Genomic DNA, 19,188 nt, shown 5'->3' on the forward strand with positions numbered 1-19,188 from the left:
TATCTTATCAGAAAATAAGGCAAGGTTTCCTGGAGCATACCTCTTCACATATCACCAAAAAACGCACACTGCAAGTTACATGAAAGTTACAGCAAGAGGGTGGGGTTGGGGAGAGATAAGCACGTTTGTTCATTAATGATCCCCGCTCTCCTTAATTGCCCCATTGTCCTAAATATGACGCAGTAATTTATAGGATCATGGCGTCTCCCCAACACAGCAGGAGTCATTGATATGCTGGCACGTTCTATGTACAATTGCTGAGGAGTAAGACCTGTTGAAAACACGCATAAGAGTGGGCTGCAAATAGTTAAATTTGGTAGGGGTTCATATTGCATGGCTTTGCAACATGCCTGCCCAACGTCTGTTGTAGCCTCAGCATGAAGCAATTACTGTGAGAAACAAGTGAATTGCACAAAAAACTCCCTCTAAGCCACAAAGCGACAAGAAGCATGGACTATAACTATGGCCTTGTTCTTGGAAACAGCAGATGAGGTGATAACAGTTACATGCCAGAACTGCAAATGGGGCTCGCATGACTGAATGATACTGCATACGATAAAAATCAGGGTCAGGCCAGTTTGTTTTGTGACCTGAGGCATAGGAGAAGATGGCATCCTCCAATGTGCAGAAGTCAGCTAGATTGGCAGTTGACTCTTTCTTCAACACTGACAACGGGACGGCAACATCCACCACCGCAGCCTGGATTGGTACACACAATTCTGTCATCGAACACTTGGGCAACGTTCCCCACCTCCAGCTGCTGCCACCAGAGGCACCTGCCTCACCCTGCCTAGCAGAAGGACCCTGGAAGACATTGCCTATTTCTGCACACAGAAAACTTGATATTGAGGGGAGAGCTTGGCCTTCTCCCTATCACAACCAGCTTTTTCCATGCAGAATTGTGTTTGCAGGAAAGAGCATTCTTTCACATAGCCAGGTGGGCAAACTGGGGGAAGAAAGAGTTCCTTACACGATATGTGTTATGTTCACTATGCATTGGATTGCCAGCACTTTAAATGGAAAAAAAAGCTGGTAGCATGATGGGAGAGTACTACTCCGGATGTAAGGCCCAGAACAGGCCCAGTACTGGAGTCTAGTGCAAATTTCTTGTCACAGGACAGAGCTCAGTGTTTAGGGGTGGGTCTGAGGGGCCAGAGTCTCCCCACCCCACCCCGTTTATTTTGTTATCCCATTCATTTTTGCTATTGAAGGCCACTGCTGGATGTCATTTCGCCACCATGACTATATGCACACAGTGCCTTGGAAACAATGCAAAGTCCCTCGGCAGTCTGGGTAAATAAAATGAAGGCAACCGTGTAACAGTTGCTGAGAGAAGAAGTTCTGCCACTGCTGGAGAAAGATGATCCCTCCTGCCCGCAAATGATACAAATGTCAATAATAAAAAGTCAGTGTGTCGTGCAAAGTGTTAAGACTAGGACTCAGGAGACCCAGGTTCAAATTGGCTAAAAAGCTCACTGGGTGACTTGGGCAAGTCACTGCCTCTCTGCCTGACCTACCTCACAGGGTTGTTGTGGGGGATAAAAAGGGGAGGGGAGAACAATGCACATCTCCTTGAGAAAGGTGGAGAATAAATGTGATAATAAATAATAAAAGTATTGACTTTGCTAGAGGGGCAAGGGGTTGTTGGTTTGTGTTGTTTTTCTTCTTGTTTTTCTTATGTGCTTTGTGTTTTTATTTTGTATTTTTATACTGTGCACCACCCTGAGATCCACATATGAAAGGCAGTATAAAATTTTAATTATTAATAAATTTGATTAATAATAATAATATACGTGTATGTTTTAAAATGGTCCCATTGATGACTACAGATTTTCATTAATTTTGAAATTGGTACTGACTGCACCCCTAGGATATTTGGTTGTGTGGGTAGAATCTAGTAGTAGAGAGCAGAGGAAAAAAATTGTCTGTTCACCTAAATAGTTTTGTTTGAATAATAAGAAGGCTTTTCTTTTTTTTAACTGCTGCTGCTGCTGTTGGTAAAATGTGAACTTTGTCTTTTCTTTTCTGGCAGCTGGGCAGAAAACTGAAATGTAATGGCTTGGTAAATTGATTGATTGATTGATTGAGTGCTGGGTAGTTAGTTAGGCTTCTATAATGTGAATAAATTCTTAGAGGAAAAATCTATCTGGCAATATATTAATGCTGGAGGAAGCAGGTGGGAATATGTTGACAGCTTTTGGTATCTCCCATGACAGTTTAACAGTTATACAGTCAAGACATGCAACTAAGGTAGCCTGTGTCCTCTATCAGAAGGACATCTGTTCTATGATGTTTCATAGATTGGAACTGTGTGGAACAGCTGTTTGCTGTTGATTTACAGATGTTTCCTAATTCATCTTATTTGTGGCTTTAACATTTGCAGCTTTTTGAACTTTCTGCTTAAAACAATGTTGAGCTCCCCCTCCCCCCGGTCATAGAGGATCATATGCTAAATTTCTGTTTAATATCTGTAAGATAAGAGGGTAGCAGTATTTATAGGTAGAATGGACGAATCTGTCAATTTCAATTTGTCTCCGTTTTTCATTCTTGCAATTATAAATCCAGTTTTCCACATTTCCACAGCAGCTTATCCCCCCCCCCCCGGAAGTAAGTGCAAAGAACCACTCTGCAACCAATTTACACAAAAGATGCTTAGGCAGGCGATCACAAGAATCTGGCATCATGTATATGGAACTTTTTCTCCAAGACCCAAGTGTAGTGCAGGTAACTTTTTCTACATTTTTATTCCTCTGTGAAATGAACACCTCTGACTCTCTGCAAGACTCCAACACAACAAGAAGTGTGTGTGCCTACCCACTCAATAATGAGGAAAGGTTCAAAGCTTTTTTTTTTGTTTGTTTGCTAGGGGTGATATTGTAAGGTGTCACCAATTTGTGTCTTTGCCTTGGGTCAGGCTTAGCAGGATTGTAATAGGACACAGGACACATTGTTGTGCTGTGTTGGAACTGCGGTATTTGACCTGCTTTTGACTGCAGATCAATAGCACTGATTCTAGCGAGGAAAGGACCTCAATCTGCTGTTCATCCCTGCTTGTTCTAAATAACTTCAGCCTTTCCTTCTGTTATCTGACAGACATTTCTGTGCTACGCTGTAAGAATCATTGATCCGGATGAACTTAGTCTGGAAGCAGGGGGAGTGTTGGATTTTACAAATCTCAGATGCTACCCCATCATTATCTATGGCTTTATGAAATACATAATACCCTTTGGCAACTCTTTACCCCCACTGTGCATGCAGTGACTACAGAATGCCTTTGTCTTATATCTGGCATATTTAACCTTCTGTATATAAATCATGGCAAACAAAACAAAACAAACAATTCTGTAAGCAGGCATCTGGATATTATTTCATAGGCGGGCAAACATTTTGAATCAGCAAATGCTTATTTGCTCATTATTAGCTACTTGCGAAATAACCCCTAGTATGCAACAATAAGCCACCCGTGCCTGCTTGGATAGGCAGACTCAAAAGTATTCACAGGAAAGAAATATTTCTCCCAAGTTTAATGCGTTGGAAGAATGCAAAGCTCTTAATCTACTTTCCATGTGGCTTGAAAATAGTGTATGCATGTTGGTCCAAAGTGTAAGAAAAAGTTACAGTAGAAAGTAGTATATTGGGCTAACCTAAATGTTGTGTTTCTCCAAGTAGGATATACTACTAGATGATAATGATGGTGGTGATTTATGAAAGATGATGAATATCTGGCCAGTTCCAATGCAACTTTAAGAAAAACAAAACAGCCAGTAGATGCATGTGCTCATAGTTTGTGGACAATATAATCTGAATTTGATATGACTTTTGGTATTTAATAATAAGAATAAGAATAGATAAAGCCATTTGATTAGGTGTGACTTCCCCCAATAGGGAATGAAGTTAGTATGTAAATGACTTTGTCACCAAATAGTTGTGATTTAGGCCTCATTCTGTTCCAGGGAATGCCAGCCTCGCACCCACAGGTGCCAGGGAGCCTCATGCAGATGTCCCATACACTGAACTTTTTTTTCTTTTTCTTTAAAAAAAGGTAAGCCTCTAGCCATCCTAGAAAGAAAGTCACCCTTCTAAGCAATTTATGTGAAATGCGCAAGTCTGCCTGCTCCTGTCATGTGAAAAGGATCTAGGAGTCTTGGTAGACCATAAACTTGACATGAGTCAACAGTGTGATGCAGCAGCTAAAAAAGCCAATGCAATTCTGGGCTGCATCAATATGAGTATAGCATCTAGATCAAGGGAAGTAATAGTACCACTGTATTCCGCTCTGGTCAGACCTCACCTGGAATACTGTGTCCAGTTCTGGGCACCACAGTTCAAGAAGGATACTGACAAGCTGGAACGTGTCCAGAGGAGGGCAACCAAAATGGTCAAAGGCCTGGAAACGATGCCTTATGAGGAACAGCTTAGGGAACTGGATATGTTTAGCCTGGAGAAGAGAAGGTTAAGGAGTAATATGATAGCCATGTTCAAATATATAAAAGGATGTCATATAGAATAGGGAGAAAGGTTGTTTTCTGCTGCTGCAGAGAAGCAGACACGGGGCAATGGATTCAAACTACAAGAAAGAAGATTCTACCTAAACATTAGGAAGAACTTCCTGACAGTAAGAGCTGTTCGACAGTGGAATTTGCTGCCAAGGAGTGTGGTGGTCTCTCCTTCTTTGGAGGTCTTTAAGCGGAGGCTTGACAGCCATCTGTCAGGAATGCTTTGATGGTGTTTCCTGCTTGGCAGGGGGTTGGACTGGATGGCCCTTGTGGTCTCTTCCAACTATATGATTCTATGATTCTGTCAGTGTTTTTAGCCAATGCGGGAAGTCAACACAGTGACTGATGAGTTGTTTAGACCCCAGTCAATAGGAACCCCTAGAGACGTAAAGAGCTGCTGTTTCCCCTTCCACTTTAATGTTCTTTTTCCTGATTCCGCCTTATTTTCTATGCAGAAATTGAACACATTAAGCCTTTTATTGGATGGCAATACAACTGAGTGAGACAATACCGACAACCAGTTTATACCAAGTGGTTGAATATATACATCATGGTAATAATGAGTTAAAATTGCAAATTACCAAGCCATGTTTTGTTCTACAGATGAAACAGACCTTCTTTTATGTTGGTCATCATGATTATGACTTAGATACATGATATAATGTGATAGCTCAGTTGGTAGAGCATGAGACTCTTAATCTCAGGGTCATGGGTTCAAGTCCCATATTGGGCAAAATATGACCCTCATGGTCCCTTCTGACTTGGTATGATTATATGTGTGCTTACGTTTTGGTCTCTGAAGAAAGGGTTAAAGACAGGGAGGCAGTTTATCCTTTTGAAAAGATTACTGCTGTAGTGCAAGATAAGTTGTGAGGGATTTATCAACATCTTTGAGAAGAAGGCACTTCCTTGAGGGAAGTGTTAAGATTAGATTTTGTCTGAGTAGCTAATTTGAACACATCTTTCACTAAACGAACCAGGAGCCTACTGAAGTACACATTTACAACTCATTTTTAAACTCTCTTTCTCCAAACTTAGGGCTATCTCATACATGACAGTTATGACTCTGGCTTAAATTAGTATTCAGGAAAAATGTGCAACTTACATTGGCAATCATGCACGTTAAATCTCTCTCCCACATCCTGGCCTGCTTGAACGACTTTTGCATTTGACCAAAGCAAAGCACAAGACATCTGAAAGCACTTTTAAGGGCCAAATGACAAGATACTACTCAAATGTTTAGGACTGAAGTCTTGTGCCATAAAAGCTTTGAAGCTGATGCTGTAAAAGCTACTTGGTGTGTGTGTGTGTGTGAGAGAGAGAGAGGGGGGAGGGAGAATATTTGGGGTAACAAAAGAATGAGTGGGAAAGGCCTTTGCCACTTCTCTGTTCCAACTCACCTCCTCCTGAGGTGGCTTTTCCTGTGAAGTAACAGCTACCCGGTACTTATTACACAAGTTTATGCGTAACATACTGTTTGGCGCTTAGTGTCTCATGTGAAAATGACCGTAGATTGGTTGGCAACCTTCTCTAACCTTGCTAGACCCTTAATGGAGAATAGGGCTATCAATGGCTACTATCCATGACTGATGTTCTCCTTTCACTGTCAGACATTATACCTCTGTATATGGTTTCTGGGGGGTCACAAGTGGAGAGATTGCAGTTGTGCTCCTGTCATGCTTCTGTTCTGTTCTGTTCTGATGTACTTTCAGCTCTGCCTCCTTATAAAGAGTCTCTCTAATGGCTTCTTAATCATTTTCTCTCTCATTTGCCTTTCTGTCAAGATTATGTTCATCTTCCCTTTGTACATGGGCATACAACCCCATGCTGCACTTTTGCATCCTATCACGGATAGCACCTACATAAGTGTAATTCCTGAGGCATTTCCTGGTGACATGAAATTTATTGAAGACATCATCATAACTTTATCACTGCCCTCAAACATGTCATTCTGGTTGTTGTTGTTATATCTATGTTGGGAATCAATGGCTAAATAGAAAAAGGGGGGGCCAAGTTTTTAAACAATGGGACTTAGGTTGTGTGCACACTATACATTTAAAGCACATTTGAAGCATACAGTATTTCTCCCCTCAAAGCAATCTGGGCACTGTAGATGGGTGACTGAGGGGAGGAACGAAAGGGAAACAAAGCACAACCCAGTCTGTCAAGCTCTGCTCACTAGTGTAAATGACTGCCAGCAGCAGAGTAGTGATGAATATCCACCATGACTGGAAAAAAACAGGAAAGTGTGTAAGCTAAAGTGTTGAATGTACAGAGACAGAAAAACCATATCTTTATGACCCATTCACAATATAAAGCCTCCATATGGAAGCACCTTATGAGTAGGTAATAGTGGGCTTCATAGTCGTGCACAGGATAAGGCAGCTTCCTATGTGTTCATGATTTTGTGCCATTCTCTCTGACCAACCGGGGTGTCCACAGCATGCCCACTCCATTTTGAACCCTGGCTTCCTCTATTCTCACCATTGCTTCCTGTTCAGCCAATGCTTTAAGTTCTTCAGTACCTCACGGGGGAAGATTTTTGGCACCCAATTATTTGTATTAGGTGTAAGTGGTATAGAATATATGAGATGGAATATGGAGGTAGCTGTGAATTTGTTGTGTGACTTCATACTATCCCAGAATATCACTCACATTTCCATATGCTGTAATGGAACACAGAGGATTTCAACTCTTCCCATCTCCTTGGGAATGTTCCTGTCCTCAGAATCAATGTGAAAGACTGTCAGTCTTGTTCAGTGTTGTCTACACTGGCAGACAGCAGCTCTCGAAGGTTTGAGGCAGCGGACATTTTTGGATGGAGTAGCCAGCTTATTATTGGTGGGAAAGTTTTGTGTGGATTTTATTTCTTCAGTCATTTCAAAAGTGTCAATGGAAAGTTTGATAGTGATATAGTTAAAACCCTTTCTGTGACATAAAGGAAGTTGCAGAAGATTGTGTCCTAAGTGCTCAGCCACAAAGTGATTCTATCAAACTAGCTACCCACTTAGGCTGATTATCGTGTCATAACACAAAAGAACACAGTAAAAATAGGAAACAGCAGGCACTCTTAACTGCTGAGTGTATGGCCTGCCATTTCCTTGAGTTGTATCTGCTTGGTATTAACACCACTTGTTAGAGGTTTTGACCATGATGCATATTAAAATGTTTAGGAATTCAGATAAATGTGAAATTGCTTGGTGTGCAATAGCATGATAGAATCACAGAGTTTGAAGGGAACACAAGGGTCATGTAGTCCAATGCCCTACAATGCAAAAATCTTTCACCCAACATGGGGATTGAACCCATGACCCTGAGATTAAGAGTCCCATGCTCTACCAACTAAGCTATCCAGCTACCCCTTCACTCTTCTTAGAGTTTAATCTCTTAATCTTTACTGGAAAAGTTTGAAAAGAAGGAGTGGAGATGGCAAGATATTGATTGCAGAGAAAACTCTTGAAATAAATGGTTGCTCCCATTCACCTGTTCCTTGTGGCCTGCCAAAGAGTTGCTATGGTTTCTAATAATGGCTCGGCCTGGCTTTGAGCCCTCACCCCACCCTACGAAAAGAATGTTCCAATTCGTCTTATCAACTATCCGGCAAGTAGCTTGTGCAGATCATTTGATTTGCTGCAGAAAGAATGACTGAAATTACTATGTGCTTCTTATGGTCTTTAAAAAGCTAAAGGTATCTGTGAGGGGACAAATGACTTTATACACCACTTTGAGGTTTCTTTCTACAATCAAGCAGCATATAAATTTTATGAAATAAATAAATGCAACCAAAGATGGGTATTGTCAGACTTAATGAACAGTTTCCCTGCACAATCATTGGATTCCCCACCCCCGCAAGCAGTGTTAGTACTACATTCTGTTTTCCCAGTGCTTCCTTACCTGATAATTTCCCCGTCTTATGTGATCTTTTACACAATGTAAACATCACTTTTATAAATGTTGTGGGATCTAGTGCATGTCTGTTTTAATTGCTTCCAGACAAAACTCAATTGGCAACCCCGATAACCCCAGAAAATTGTGGGATGGAATTGGGGGCCGTATCCTGGTTTTCTGTTCTTTCCCACTGTTTTTGTTGGTGAATAATGGGGGGGGGGGAACCATACGTACATGTACTTAAAGGGTGGGGAGTGGTGTGTGATGACGTCACACCATGTCCACCACTGTGAATGAAATTTAGTGTCATATATAATTTAGTGACATGGTCATATATCCATCAGAAAGCCACAGTTCCATAATGTGACAGGAACATTTGAAAGCGGGACAGATGTACTGGCATTACAGCTGTGCTGGCTCTCACCTTCAAACACAGTACTTGGACTCTCAGCTCAGGGAAACCAGAGAGCTTTATTTAAGAACTCAGTGCAGGACACATGATTCACAAGTCTATAAGCTTCTAATATTCATGGCTAGGCAGCAGCTAATATATTATCCCAACATTTGACACGTTCCTCCTGCTCAACTTTTGAAGTGGGGCAGGGCCAGTAATTTGCATGGTTCTTGTCCCAGGCAAAAAAGACTACACTTGCAAGCATACACTCCTGTGGGTGGCTGGGTCTGTTCACACCAACACAATCATTGGCACATCCTTGACAATGGGACCTGTGTTGGTTTCTCCAACTCAACTTCTGCCTCTGATTCAGCTGGCCCTATTCATTGGCCAGCAGCCTCCTTAGTTACCATGGGAACTTCACTCTCAAGGGGTTGGGTAAGGCTGACTTAGACAGCTTCCACTCCCCATCTCTGATGTCCAATAACAAAGGGGTCAATCAATCAACTCACTGCTTGGCCTCTCCCCATCTCTGAACTCTGTATCCTTCTCCTTCTCTGCTACATCCTGCCCCAGTTCATGCCACAGGATCCATGACACTAACCTGGAAAACTAAAGTAATAAGATCCGTATGGTGTCAGTGTGGCCGGAGCTACTTCTTGGAGCTTTGGTTAGGTGTGTCTGCCCCATGGACAGTGCAGTAAATAGTGCAATACTTTATATGTCTGTTCAGAAGCAGGCTCTATTGACTTTAATGGGACTTACTCTCAGGTAAGTGTTTATTGGATTGCAGATTAAATTACTGAAAAAACACACTCTCCCCTGTGAAGGAAACCAACCCTAGGAAGTTTTAGTAAGAAATAACTACTGCTCAGAAAAAGAGAGAGAAGGATTTAAAAATATTTCTTTCTTTCTTTAAACCACCCATAATCTGAAACTCTTGTGGTCATTTACAATATTTAAAATGAGCAACAAGATACTAATATTTAGTATTATTTATTATAGCTATATTATACTATAGTTATGGTATATAGTCATTTAAAACAATATTATTATTTGGTATTATTTAAATATAATACTATAATTATTAGTTACAGGTGGGTAGCCGTGTTGGTCTGCCATAGTCAAAACAAAATAAAATAAAAAATTCTTTCCAGTAGCACCTTAGAGACCAACTAAGTTTGTTCTTGGTATGAGCTTTTGTGTGCATGCACACTTCTTCAGATACCAAGTGTGCATGCACACGAAAGCTCATACCAAGAACAAGCTTAGTTGGTCTCTAAGGTGCTACTGGAAAGAATTTTTTATTTTATTTTGTTTTGACTATAATTATTAAATATAGTCATTATTTTAAAAAGCATTTGGGTTGGTATAAAACTGGTCGGTAGATACCCTTATCGTTATAAAACCGCACCCTTAACTACTCTATATTGTATTGACTTGCTGTGTGCATAGATTCTGAAAATTCATTTTTTAAGCCTGCAATCCTTAATGCTAAGAAAAAGCTGTAAGTTTTCTTAGAATGAAGCCTGCAATCCAGTTACTTTGGAGTAACTCCCACTGAATTTGGTGGGACTTACTTCTGGGTAGCCATGCACTGGATTGCGCTGTAACCTGACAGTCTTGTTCGGGCAACTTCCTTCTTGTGCTGAGTGGTTTGAGAGCTGTAGAATTAGGGCTCCAGGTTTTGATGTTAGATGCGTCACTTTTCTGTGCTCAGGAAGTTGTGACGCAAGTCATGGGTTGGGTTTGAGGTTTTGGAAACCTTTTGTAAAGGCAAATCACTCTCCTTGCCCTGTTTCATTTTCAAAGTAGCAGTGACAGTTGGAAGAGTGTGGAGGCATGCAGGCCAAAATGCAGACGCTTGTCAGACATAACGGGAGGATTTTCGTGGCGCTTTGTGTAATCCTCTTTATGGGATGCACAGTACAAGGTAAAACCGCAAGTGGCTGTTTTTTCTTTTTTCTTTAATCTTCTTCTTGTGCTACGCAGCCTGATATAGGAAAAACAAGGCTAGTTAGTTGTGCAATCCTACACCTGTCTACTCGGAAACAAGTCCTACTGAATTCAATGGGACTTAACTCCCAAGTAACTGTGTAGAGGATTGCCGTCTAAAACAGAGCTGCTCCATGTCCTTCTCATGTGGATTTTAAGATTAGCATTATATACAACACCAGTCATGTGTTACTCCAACCCCATGTATGAATGTGGAGGTAGCCTTGCTACAGGAGAGCAATTTGCTGTATTTGGTAAGTTATAGAAAATAATAATTAAAAATGATATCTTATTATTATTTTATAAATTGAATATTACCTTAGGTATGTTTCACCTATGTTCTCTATAGTATAATAGCCAAAAATGCACCAGGGAACCCAATTCTATGCAGGTGTATTCAGAAAAAAAGTCCCTCTGAGTTTAATGGGGCTTACTCTCAACCCTAAGGCTGCAACCATAAATGGACTTAACCTAAGCAAACTTATTAAGGATTAAACTGTCAGTTCAACATACTCATTTTTTAAGTCCTCCGAGCTGTTTCTAGTAACCTATTGTTATACAGTATAGTTAGGGTGGAATCCAACCCTGTGTTTGGTCCATCAGCACAAGGATTTCTGCTTGTGTAATGGAATGTTCTCCCTTCTGATCCCCCTAAAATCTGTTCGAGGGCTCCCACAAACCACCTGCACCAGATTTGGGGGCTGCCATTGGGAGGAACGAGAGAAGGGGAAATTCTATTGTAGAAATGGAAAGTTTGCGCTGACAGGATGCGTTAGTATACTACCCTCGGCTGGAAAATGTAGACACTGTTTTTCTCTCAGCCAATTTCTAGGTGCCTTGTTGTTTTTGTTTGATTGGTGTGTGGTATGAAAGAAAAAAACAACCTGTTTTAGAAGGCATTCAGCTTCCTGTGTTAGGGCTTCAGGTTGTCTTCTGGTACAAGAGGAAATTTGTATAGGTGTGAAGGAATTGAGGGCTCTGTACCTCAGGAGTTACCACACAGGATACATGAACAGCTTAAAAGAAATGCAATTCACAGCCCAAAGATCTGGACCTATTTATCCTCCCCCACACTATACATTTAAAGCACATGGCCTCCCCCAAAGATCCCTGGGAACTGTAGTTTGTTCAGGGTGCTGGGAATTGTAGCTCAGTGGGGGGACGGACTCTAGTTTCCAGGATTCTTTGGGAGAAGCCATGTGTCTTAAGTGTATAGTGTAGATGTATAGCAAACTCATTCTATGAGTGATGGTGCTTATGTAGCCAACGGGGCACCATCCTCACACAAGAAGGGAGTTATCAGCAGACTTAGGGGCACCTTAAGGTTGGCAGAAATAAAACAAAACAAAACAAAACAAAATCTTCAGATTAAAAATCCCTAAGGGTGGATCCCTCACAAATGACTGACTGAGGACTGAGCGTGCTGTGTAGGCACAGAACACCGGCTGACTGGCTGACTTTTGGCAGGGAGAGGAAATGGAAATGGTGCAGAATGGAATAGAGTATTGCAAAGTGTTCTGGAAGATGTCCTGAACAATGAGCACCTTACACTGCATCATTATGTTGAAGGTCCGACTTGTGAGACCTCTCATTTCCTTGGGATAATAACATGGTGCCACATGTCGAACTGTGGCTCATCTTTTGGCGTTTCACAGTAAGCATAGATGGCAATATGCCCTCTTTGTATTCAAACCTCTCCATAGGAATAGCTAAATCTGTCAAATTCAGTTTATTCTCAGTTTCTCATTTCCCTCTTAGTGAATTCAATTCTCCACATTTCCACATCTGTTTGTGGGAGAAATTGTGCTACTGAAAATTCACCAGCATTTTAGTGTGAATAGACACACATTTCATTTTAGTGTGAATAGATACCATTGTGCATGCAATTTTGTGTAATGCACACCTTTTTGAAAAGCATTTCTCTCTATATATTATTGTTCGTTATTTTCATCAATATATACTTTTTATTGCACACTTTACATGACTAAATGACTAAACAACAACAAACGCCAGTCCAGCATATGTCTTTTTTCTTTTTTCTTTTCAACACATTGCTTGATTGGAGAATCAATTGCAAAATTCAGGAAAGTGCAATCTTTGAAGGATGCCTGTGTTTTCAGTTCATGTATTGTTTCGGAAAGGGTTAATTAGGTAGATTTGCCTTTAATGTGAATTTCTTCCACATTCCTAGCTCTGGCATCTAAAGAACTGATTTGGTTTACATAAGGGCACTAGCCCAGCAGATGTTTTGATTCCTCCTCTCCCTTTGAATGGCAGGCAGCATGCCATACACACATGCCACTTTTCTAACTCTCCTAGATTTAAAAACTGGCTGCTGTTTGAGCAAAAGAAGTGCGGAATCCTGCTTGGGCTGATGAAAAACAGTTTTCACAATTTTGTTAAACTGTTGCCTATGGCACTTTTTTAAAAAATAACTCAAATAAAAGTGCTGTTTGAAACTACTATACACAGGCTAAAGATAGCAATCCAAAAGGAAACAACTTTCAATAGCTATCCCCCCTCCCAAAAAAATCCTTAATAAAACCAGTCTGTGCTTTTCAGAAGGCTAGGAAAATAACTTAGTGCAAATTTTAAAGCAAGTGTAACAGGAAAGACACTGCCATAACTTTAACTTAGGTTAAAAAGCATCAAAGGATGGACACAACTATAAAGCTTACTATGTAATCAGTTAATACTATTAAAGAACAGGATGAAAGTTTAATTCCGTAAATTGAAATGCTTATTTCTGCTTTGATCTTTGGATTGGGGGGAGGCCTGCACTGGAATGTGATTAAGCTAAAAAGGAAGGAGTTAAAAGTAAGAAAATATCTAGGAAACATCTGCAGTAACTATTTATCACAAGTGGTAAATAGGCCTTTAGGAGGATTTAATCTATTCTTATTGCCTTTATCCAAACCACTTTCCTATCCTTTGTATTAATATACCTGTTGACACTGGAAGATCTGAACAGAGGAAATATGCCATGATTTCCCCCAATACAGCTGTCTGATGGGATTTGTACTGTAGTCTAAAACATCTGGGCAGCAACAAATTGCGGAAGTTTGGGCCAAAGGAATCACAGCTGTGGGGAGCTTATTTTCCTTTCTTGCCTGAGAGACCTCTGTGGCAACTGTCAGTTAGGCCTTGTGGGTACAGATGTTAGGAGGACAACCTGGTCTGTTCACAGGTCAGAGGACCCAGGGCTTTTTTCAGCTAGAACTCACTGGAACTCAATTCCAGCACCTCTCAGATGGGCGCCATTGCCATTCTAAGAGAACAAGGGAGGTGTTCATTGTGAGTTCCAGCACCTCTTTGTCTAGAAAAATAACACTGAGAGGACCAACAGTTTAATCCTTTCTCTCTCAGAAATAATTTGTATTGTGACCAATAACTGCTGCTCTGCATCACTGCTGTAGAGCACAAGCGGTAACTCCTCAGTAAGATGAGATCTACTGGTATTAAAATGTAAGCCTTTGCAAGCCACAGGAGGGTTTACAACTAGGCAAATGGATAAAAATACATATCTGTGGATAACTATTACCAGATAAAAATATATAACAATAACACAATCCTTAAAAACACACACACACAAAATCCCTGAATAACAATTGCTAGTAGCAGCAGCAGCAACCACAATTAGATCGCCTCAAAATGCCCACTAGGATCTTTTCTTCAGCAGGGAGGAAATTCCACATGAGGAACTGCCACTGAAAAGGCCATATTTGGGGCCTCCACACCATAGAATTAGAAAGAACCCCCAGGATCATCTAGTCCAACCCCCTGTAATGCAGGAATATACAGCTGGTCCATATGGGGATCATTGAACACCCATAGAGGACTTTCTCAATGTCATCTGAGCCACCAGAAACTAGAGGTTACTGGACTTGTAAACAGTCGACAACTTGTTTATAGTTTATATACAGCCATACATAACTTATTTGGTGGCTGCTCCATTTAGACAGTCTGCCTGCACTGATTGAGGGGGAGCAAAAGGAAGTGGTCTGGCTTTATTTCAGATTTGACCAGAATCAACAAGGTTACGTCTGCATGAAAAGAAGTGGAATGGCATCCCCACTCATTCTGTTTAGTAGATAACCTCATGGGACTGCCTTTGATCATCCATGGTCGGACTCCTTCAAAGCCTTTTGAGTCATTTGTCTGCTTGTCAGTCCTTCTTTTGGCCAGTCTTTGGCCAGACCCAGTAGGTGGAATGCTGCTAGAGATTTTGGTCACCATAAGCTCTTAGGCACCCTGATTTGCCTCTGGAGTGATGCAATTCCTTAAGCCTGCTCAGTACAGTCAAACCTCGGCTTCCAAACACCTCTATTTTGGAACATTTTGGCTCCCGAACACTGAAAACCCAGAAGTAAATGCTCCGGTTTTCAAATGTTTCTCAGAAGCTGAATGTCCAACGCGGCTTCTGCTTGCAGGAGGCTCTTGCAGCCAATCGGACGTCACGTCTCAGTTGTTGAACATTTTGGAAGCCAAATGGGCTTCCGGAATGGATTACGTTTGACAACCAAGGTTTGACTGTATTCTGTATTCAGGCCCAGCTTACTAAAATTATTTTCAAACTGGTAAGTATGAGATTGTACTTGCCAATTCTAATATACTGAGGAACAGGCTATGGAATTTTAAGGCTGATCTCTCTGTGTCTTCCATCAGCCACCAACTCTGCTTTGGTTACTCCCTGAGCCGTAGCCTCCATATTTTTAAATGTTACTGTGCATATATGTTCAGAGGTGCCCATTTTAAAATGAAGCTACTGATGGTTTCCCCATGAAGTGATATTTGTGAGAAGTTACTCATCCAGAGTAGGTTGCTAACCTACAGACCTTGGCAAAAGACAACTCTGTTTGGAACTTGAATATTGAATTTTCTGTTCTGTTTTCCATAAAGTACCGTGATTGCATTAAATGTGAGGAGTCTGTATTAGTATTTAATGCAGGGTTATCTGTTGATATTTAATTGTTAAGGGTTATGAATACACCTGATTCTAACAAATGTACATTTTCACCAGGGGCTCCTGTTCAGTCCGGCCACTATGCGTGGGTCAGGTGCAGACCTGGTGCTGGTTCTGCAAATTGCATTGAAGAGCAAGGGCTTCGCTTTGTGATTCCTGATGGAAGTGCTAACATGATCCTCCCTCCCATGGCTGATCCAATGCTGTAAGGAAAAAATAACTTATGCCTTTAGTACTTATGCCTTTAGCCGCCCAGAGTGGCTGGGGAGACCCAGCCAGATGGGCGGGGGTACAAATAAAAAATATTATTATTATTATTATTATTATTATTATTATTATTAGTTTTCACTAAGCCCTGTTTACTAAGCAGTGTTTACAAGATGATGATGCAAAACACAATAGATTTTAGGCAGCTGTACTGATGCCACGAAGTATTTTTCATTTAACCACTATACATCTGCATCACCATTATCTGGATTCCAAAAAAACACAGGCAAATAGAATTGCTGCTCCTTTTTTTCTAGCAGGGTTCCTGTGCATTTTACAGCAACCTGACAGGTTACCCCCTGCTTTCTTTTCCAAGCTCCTTTCATAGAGGTGTGTGTGGAGTGGAGACCTATTCTTTGCTAATGAAACTCTGCAAAACACCATCTATTTTATTTCTTTATATCCTGCCTTTCTCCCATTATAGGAGCAAAGGTGACTCACAACATGAACGAAAACAGATACAGCTAAAAATATACAATCAATATAAATATTTTAATAAAATAAAAACAAGTAGCCATATTAAGAACAGCACTGAAAATACTATAGCTATTTTAAAGCAAACACAAACACGAAAAGAATATTCAACACCCACCCTCAGCAGCCTAACTGCAGCCAGTTAGTGGCCAAAGGTCTGTCTGAACATAAAACCCTTTGCCTACCAGTGAAAGGAAACCAGAGAGGGTGCCAACCTAGCCACCCATGAAAGGGAGTTCCACAATCTGGAAGCAGCCACTGAGAAGGCCATCTCTTGTTTTCACCAAACATGCCTGTGAAGGGACTAAGAGAAAGTCTTCCTGAAGATCTCAAAGCCTGGGAAGGCTCATATAGGGAGATACATCATATCTACTAGAGATGGGCAGGTATTAGACTTTTAGGATCTGCTTAATCTGCTTAATTTTAGAAGCCTGGTGTCAACTAAATAGAGGTGCAACACAGTGTCTTGGATGTTATATGCAAGGAATAAAGGTTGCCTCTGGGTGCATGCTCAGCCTAGGACAAAAAAACCTAGTTTCCCCCAGCTTTGTTTCAACAACCCAACTTAGAGTATGGGGGGGGGGGTTGCTTTTAGTTGTTGCTATGTTTGGACTACTGGAAGTCAAACTCCATTTGATATACTGCAAACCACCCAGCAATCTTTTAGTAGATCCTGATCTACATTCTGCTCACCCTTTATCTACGCAGTAGCGGGGCTGTATATGTAAACAATGAAGCAACCATGCCGCTCATTTATTGCAGCAACCCTGTCAAGTTGCTTGGGCTCTGCCTTTAAGATTTTAGTTCAAATCCTCCCAAGTCTGTTTCATCAATTCCATTTTCACATTTGCTCCACCTTTCTATCAGAATTGCCAACACCTGGAGTTCACCTCTCAGTTTCTTGGAAGAATGAGGATTTCAAAGTTATATCCAAGGTTTAGAATAACTTTATTTTTTATTTTTTGGCTATTTTTCAGAATGAAGAAATTTCAAGAGCACCCTGAACATTTTCTAGTTTCTGGAGATGAGTATGGATCAGGAAATGAAATTGAACAAGAATATGGGTCAGGCATTGAATTTGACACAGATGATGCCACTATTTCTGACCAGATCACACCTGATCCAAACCTGAAGTTTAAACTAAAAGATGAAGCTTTGTTTTTCCAAGATAACAGACTGTAATCTCTGTTATGGCAATCACAATCTAATTTCTTGCATGCTTTTGTGTTTTATGATTAAGTGAAATGACACCCAGTCAAAAGTGTTATAAAAACTATCAAACAAACTATAAACGCCTTAATTTTTTAGTGCTTCTCTTTGGTATAAAATGTGCTGGATGCAAGCTTTCCCTTTTTTTAAGATGTAAACTCACCTTCCAAAATTTGGAATTTCTTTTTAGTTGTCAGAAAATAGAATCTGAACATATCAGCCATTTGTTCAAATAGCACTTAAGTTAGGGGGAAATACCATTTTAAAAAAGCACCAACTTTGGTCACATCCACAACATATGTTTAAAGCACATGACTATTCCCCAAAGAATCTTGGGACCTGTAGTTTTGTGAAGAGGGTTGAGAATTGCTGCTCTGTGAGGGGTAAACTGGAGTTACCAGGATTCTTTGGGAAGCCTTGTGCTCTAAATGTCTGGTATGAATGTGAAACTGGATTAGGTAATGGAATGTAAGGTAAATTTCTTCCAAATGCCTTATTTCCTTTTACTTGGCTTTTGACTTAGGGGTGGCTCACTCTTTTTAGCAGCCCAAGGCAAGCCAGCAAGAGTGTGCCCCATAGCCCTTGTGTGATTCTCAACTATCTGAAGACACATTCTACATTTAGCCAAGGAGTTGGCCATGTAAGAAGCAGTGAAAGAACCCAGACGTTTCCACTGCTTCAGGTTTGGTGGGCATCCTTTGAATTATACCAAACTACGCAGTTTCCTAGTCTGTAAAACACTTTTCAAAAGTTTAATTAGTTCGCTGTTCTTTTAAAAAATAGACATTCTGGATAGTGATGGAGAAATCTGTCAGATTCTCATTGTTCCCATCTTAAATTCAGACCACCAGAATTCTGCATCAGTTTGCATTAAAAAAGGGGAAAAGCGCCTTTACAAAAATTTGTATGCATTTGTCCTAATGTGGTGTAAACGCTTCTAATATAACATTTTTGTAAGCAATTTCACCTAATATAATGCATTTTGTATGCTATTTTCACTAATAAAATGTATATATTTTGGGGTACACTTTCCTTGGATATATACATTTTAAACATATTTTCGAATTGGAGAACTGCATTGAAACATTTGGAGAAGTGGATAGGAAGTGAAGGATAGCTGTGTCTTTGCGTATTGTTTCAGGAAATACAAATTAGGTCGGTTCACATTCAAATGCAAACCAAACCAGATTTCTTCCCCATCCCTAATGCCAGACCACAAAATAGTTATACTTACATTCTATCCCTTCTGGAATTTGTTATTTGCAATCTGAGAAACTATACTGCTCTAGTCACCCAAGTGTTCTTGTCCTGTTTCAGTTTTATCATCATAATGTGGCCTTGTGTTTGCAAATCTGCACATCCTGAATCTTTTATTCATCTTAAAAGCAGCTGCAGAACTTCTTTTATAGTATACTTTAAACTGCTTTCTAACTTTGCCCTGATACCTGCATTTATTCAACTATTATTCTATTAAAATCTAGATGCAATGAAAGACTCTTTTA

General features: G+C 40.5%; 1 protein-coding gene across 1 annotated transcript; it reads left to right on the forward strand.

Moving 5' to 3' along the window:
• The first annotated feature begins 10,379 nt into the window (after positions 1-10,379).
• SRGN (serglycin) lies at positions 10,380-18,566 on the forward strand. The gene is made up of 3 exons (XM_033148993.1): positions 10,380-10,711; positions 15,794-15,941; positions 17,455-18,566. The coding sequence occupies exons 1-3, from the start codon at positions 10,621-10,623 to the stop codon at positions 17,657-17,659; spliced, it is 444 nt and encodes a 147-aa protein (XP_033004884.1). The 5' UTR covers positions 10,380-10,620; the 3' UTR covers positions 17,660-18,566.
• Positions 18,567-19,188: the final 622 nt, after the last annotated feature.

This window comes from Lacerta agilis, chromosome 5 (genome assembly GCF_009819535.1).
Source record: "Lacerta agilis isolate rLacAgi1 chromosome 5, rLacAgi1.pri, whole genome shotgun sequence".
Classification (NCBI taxonomy): domain Eukaryota; kingdom Metazoa; phylum Chordata; class Lepidosauria; order Squamata; family Lacertidae; genus Lacerta; species Lacerta agilis.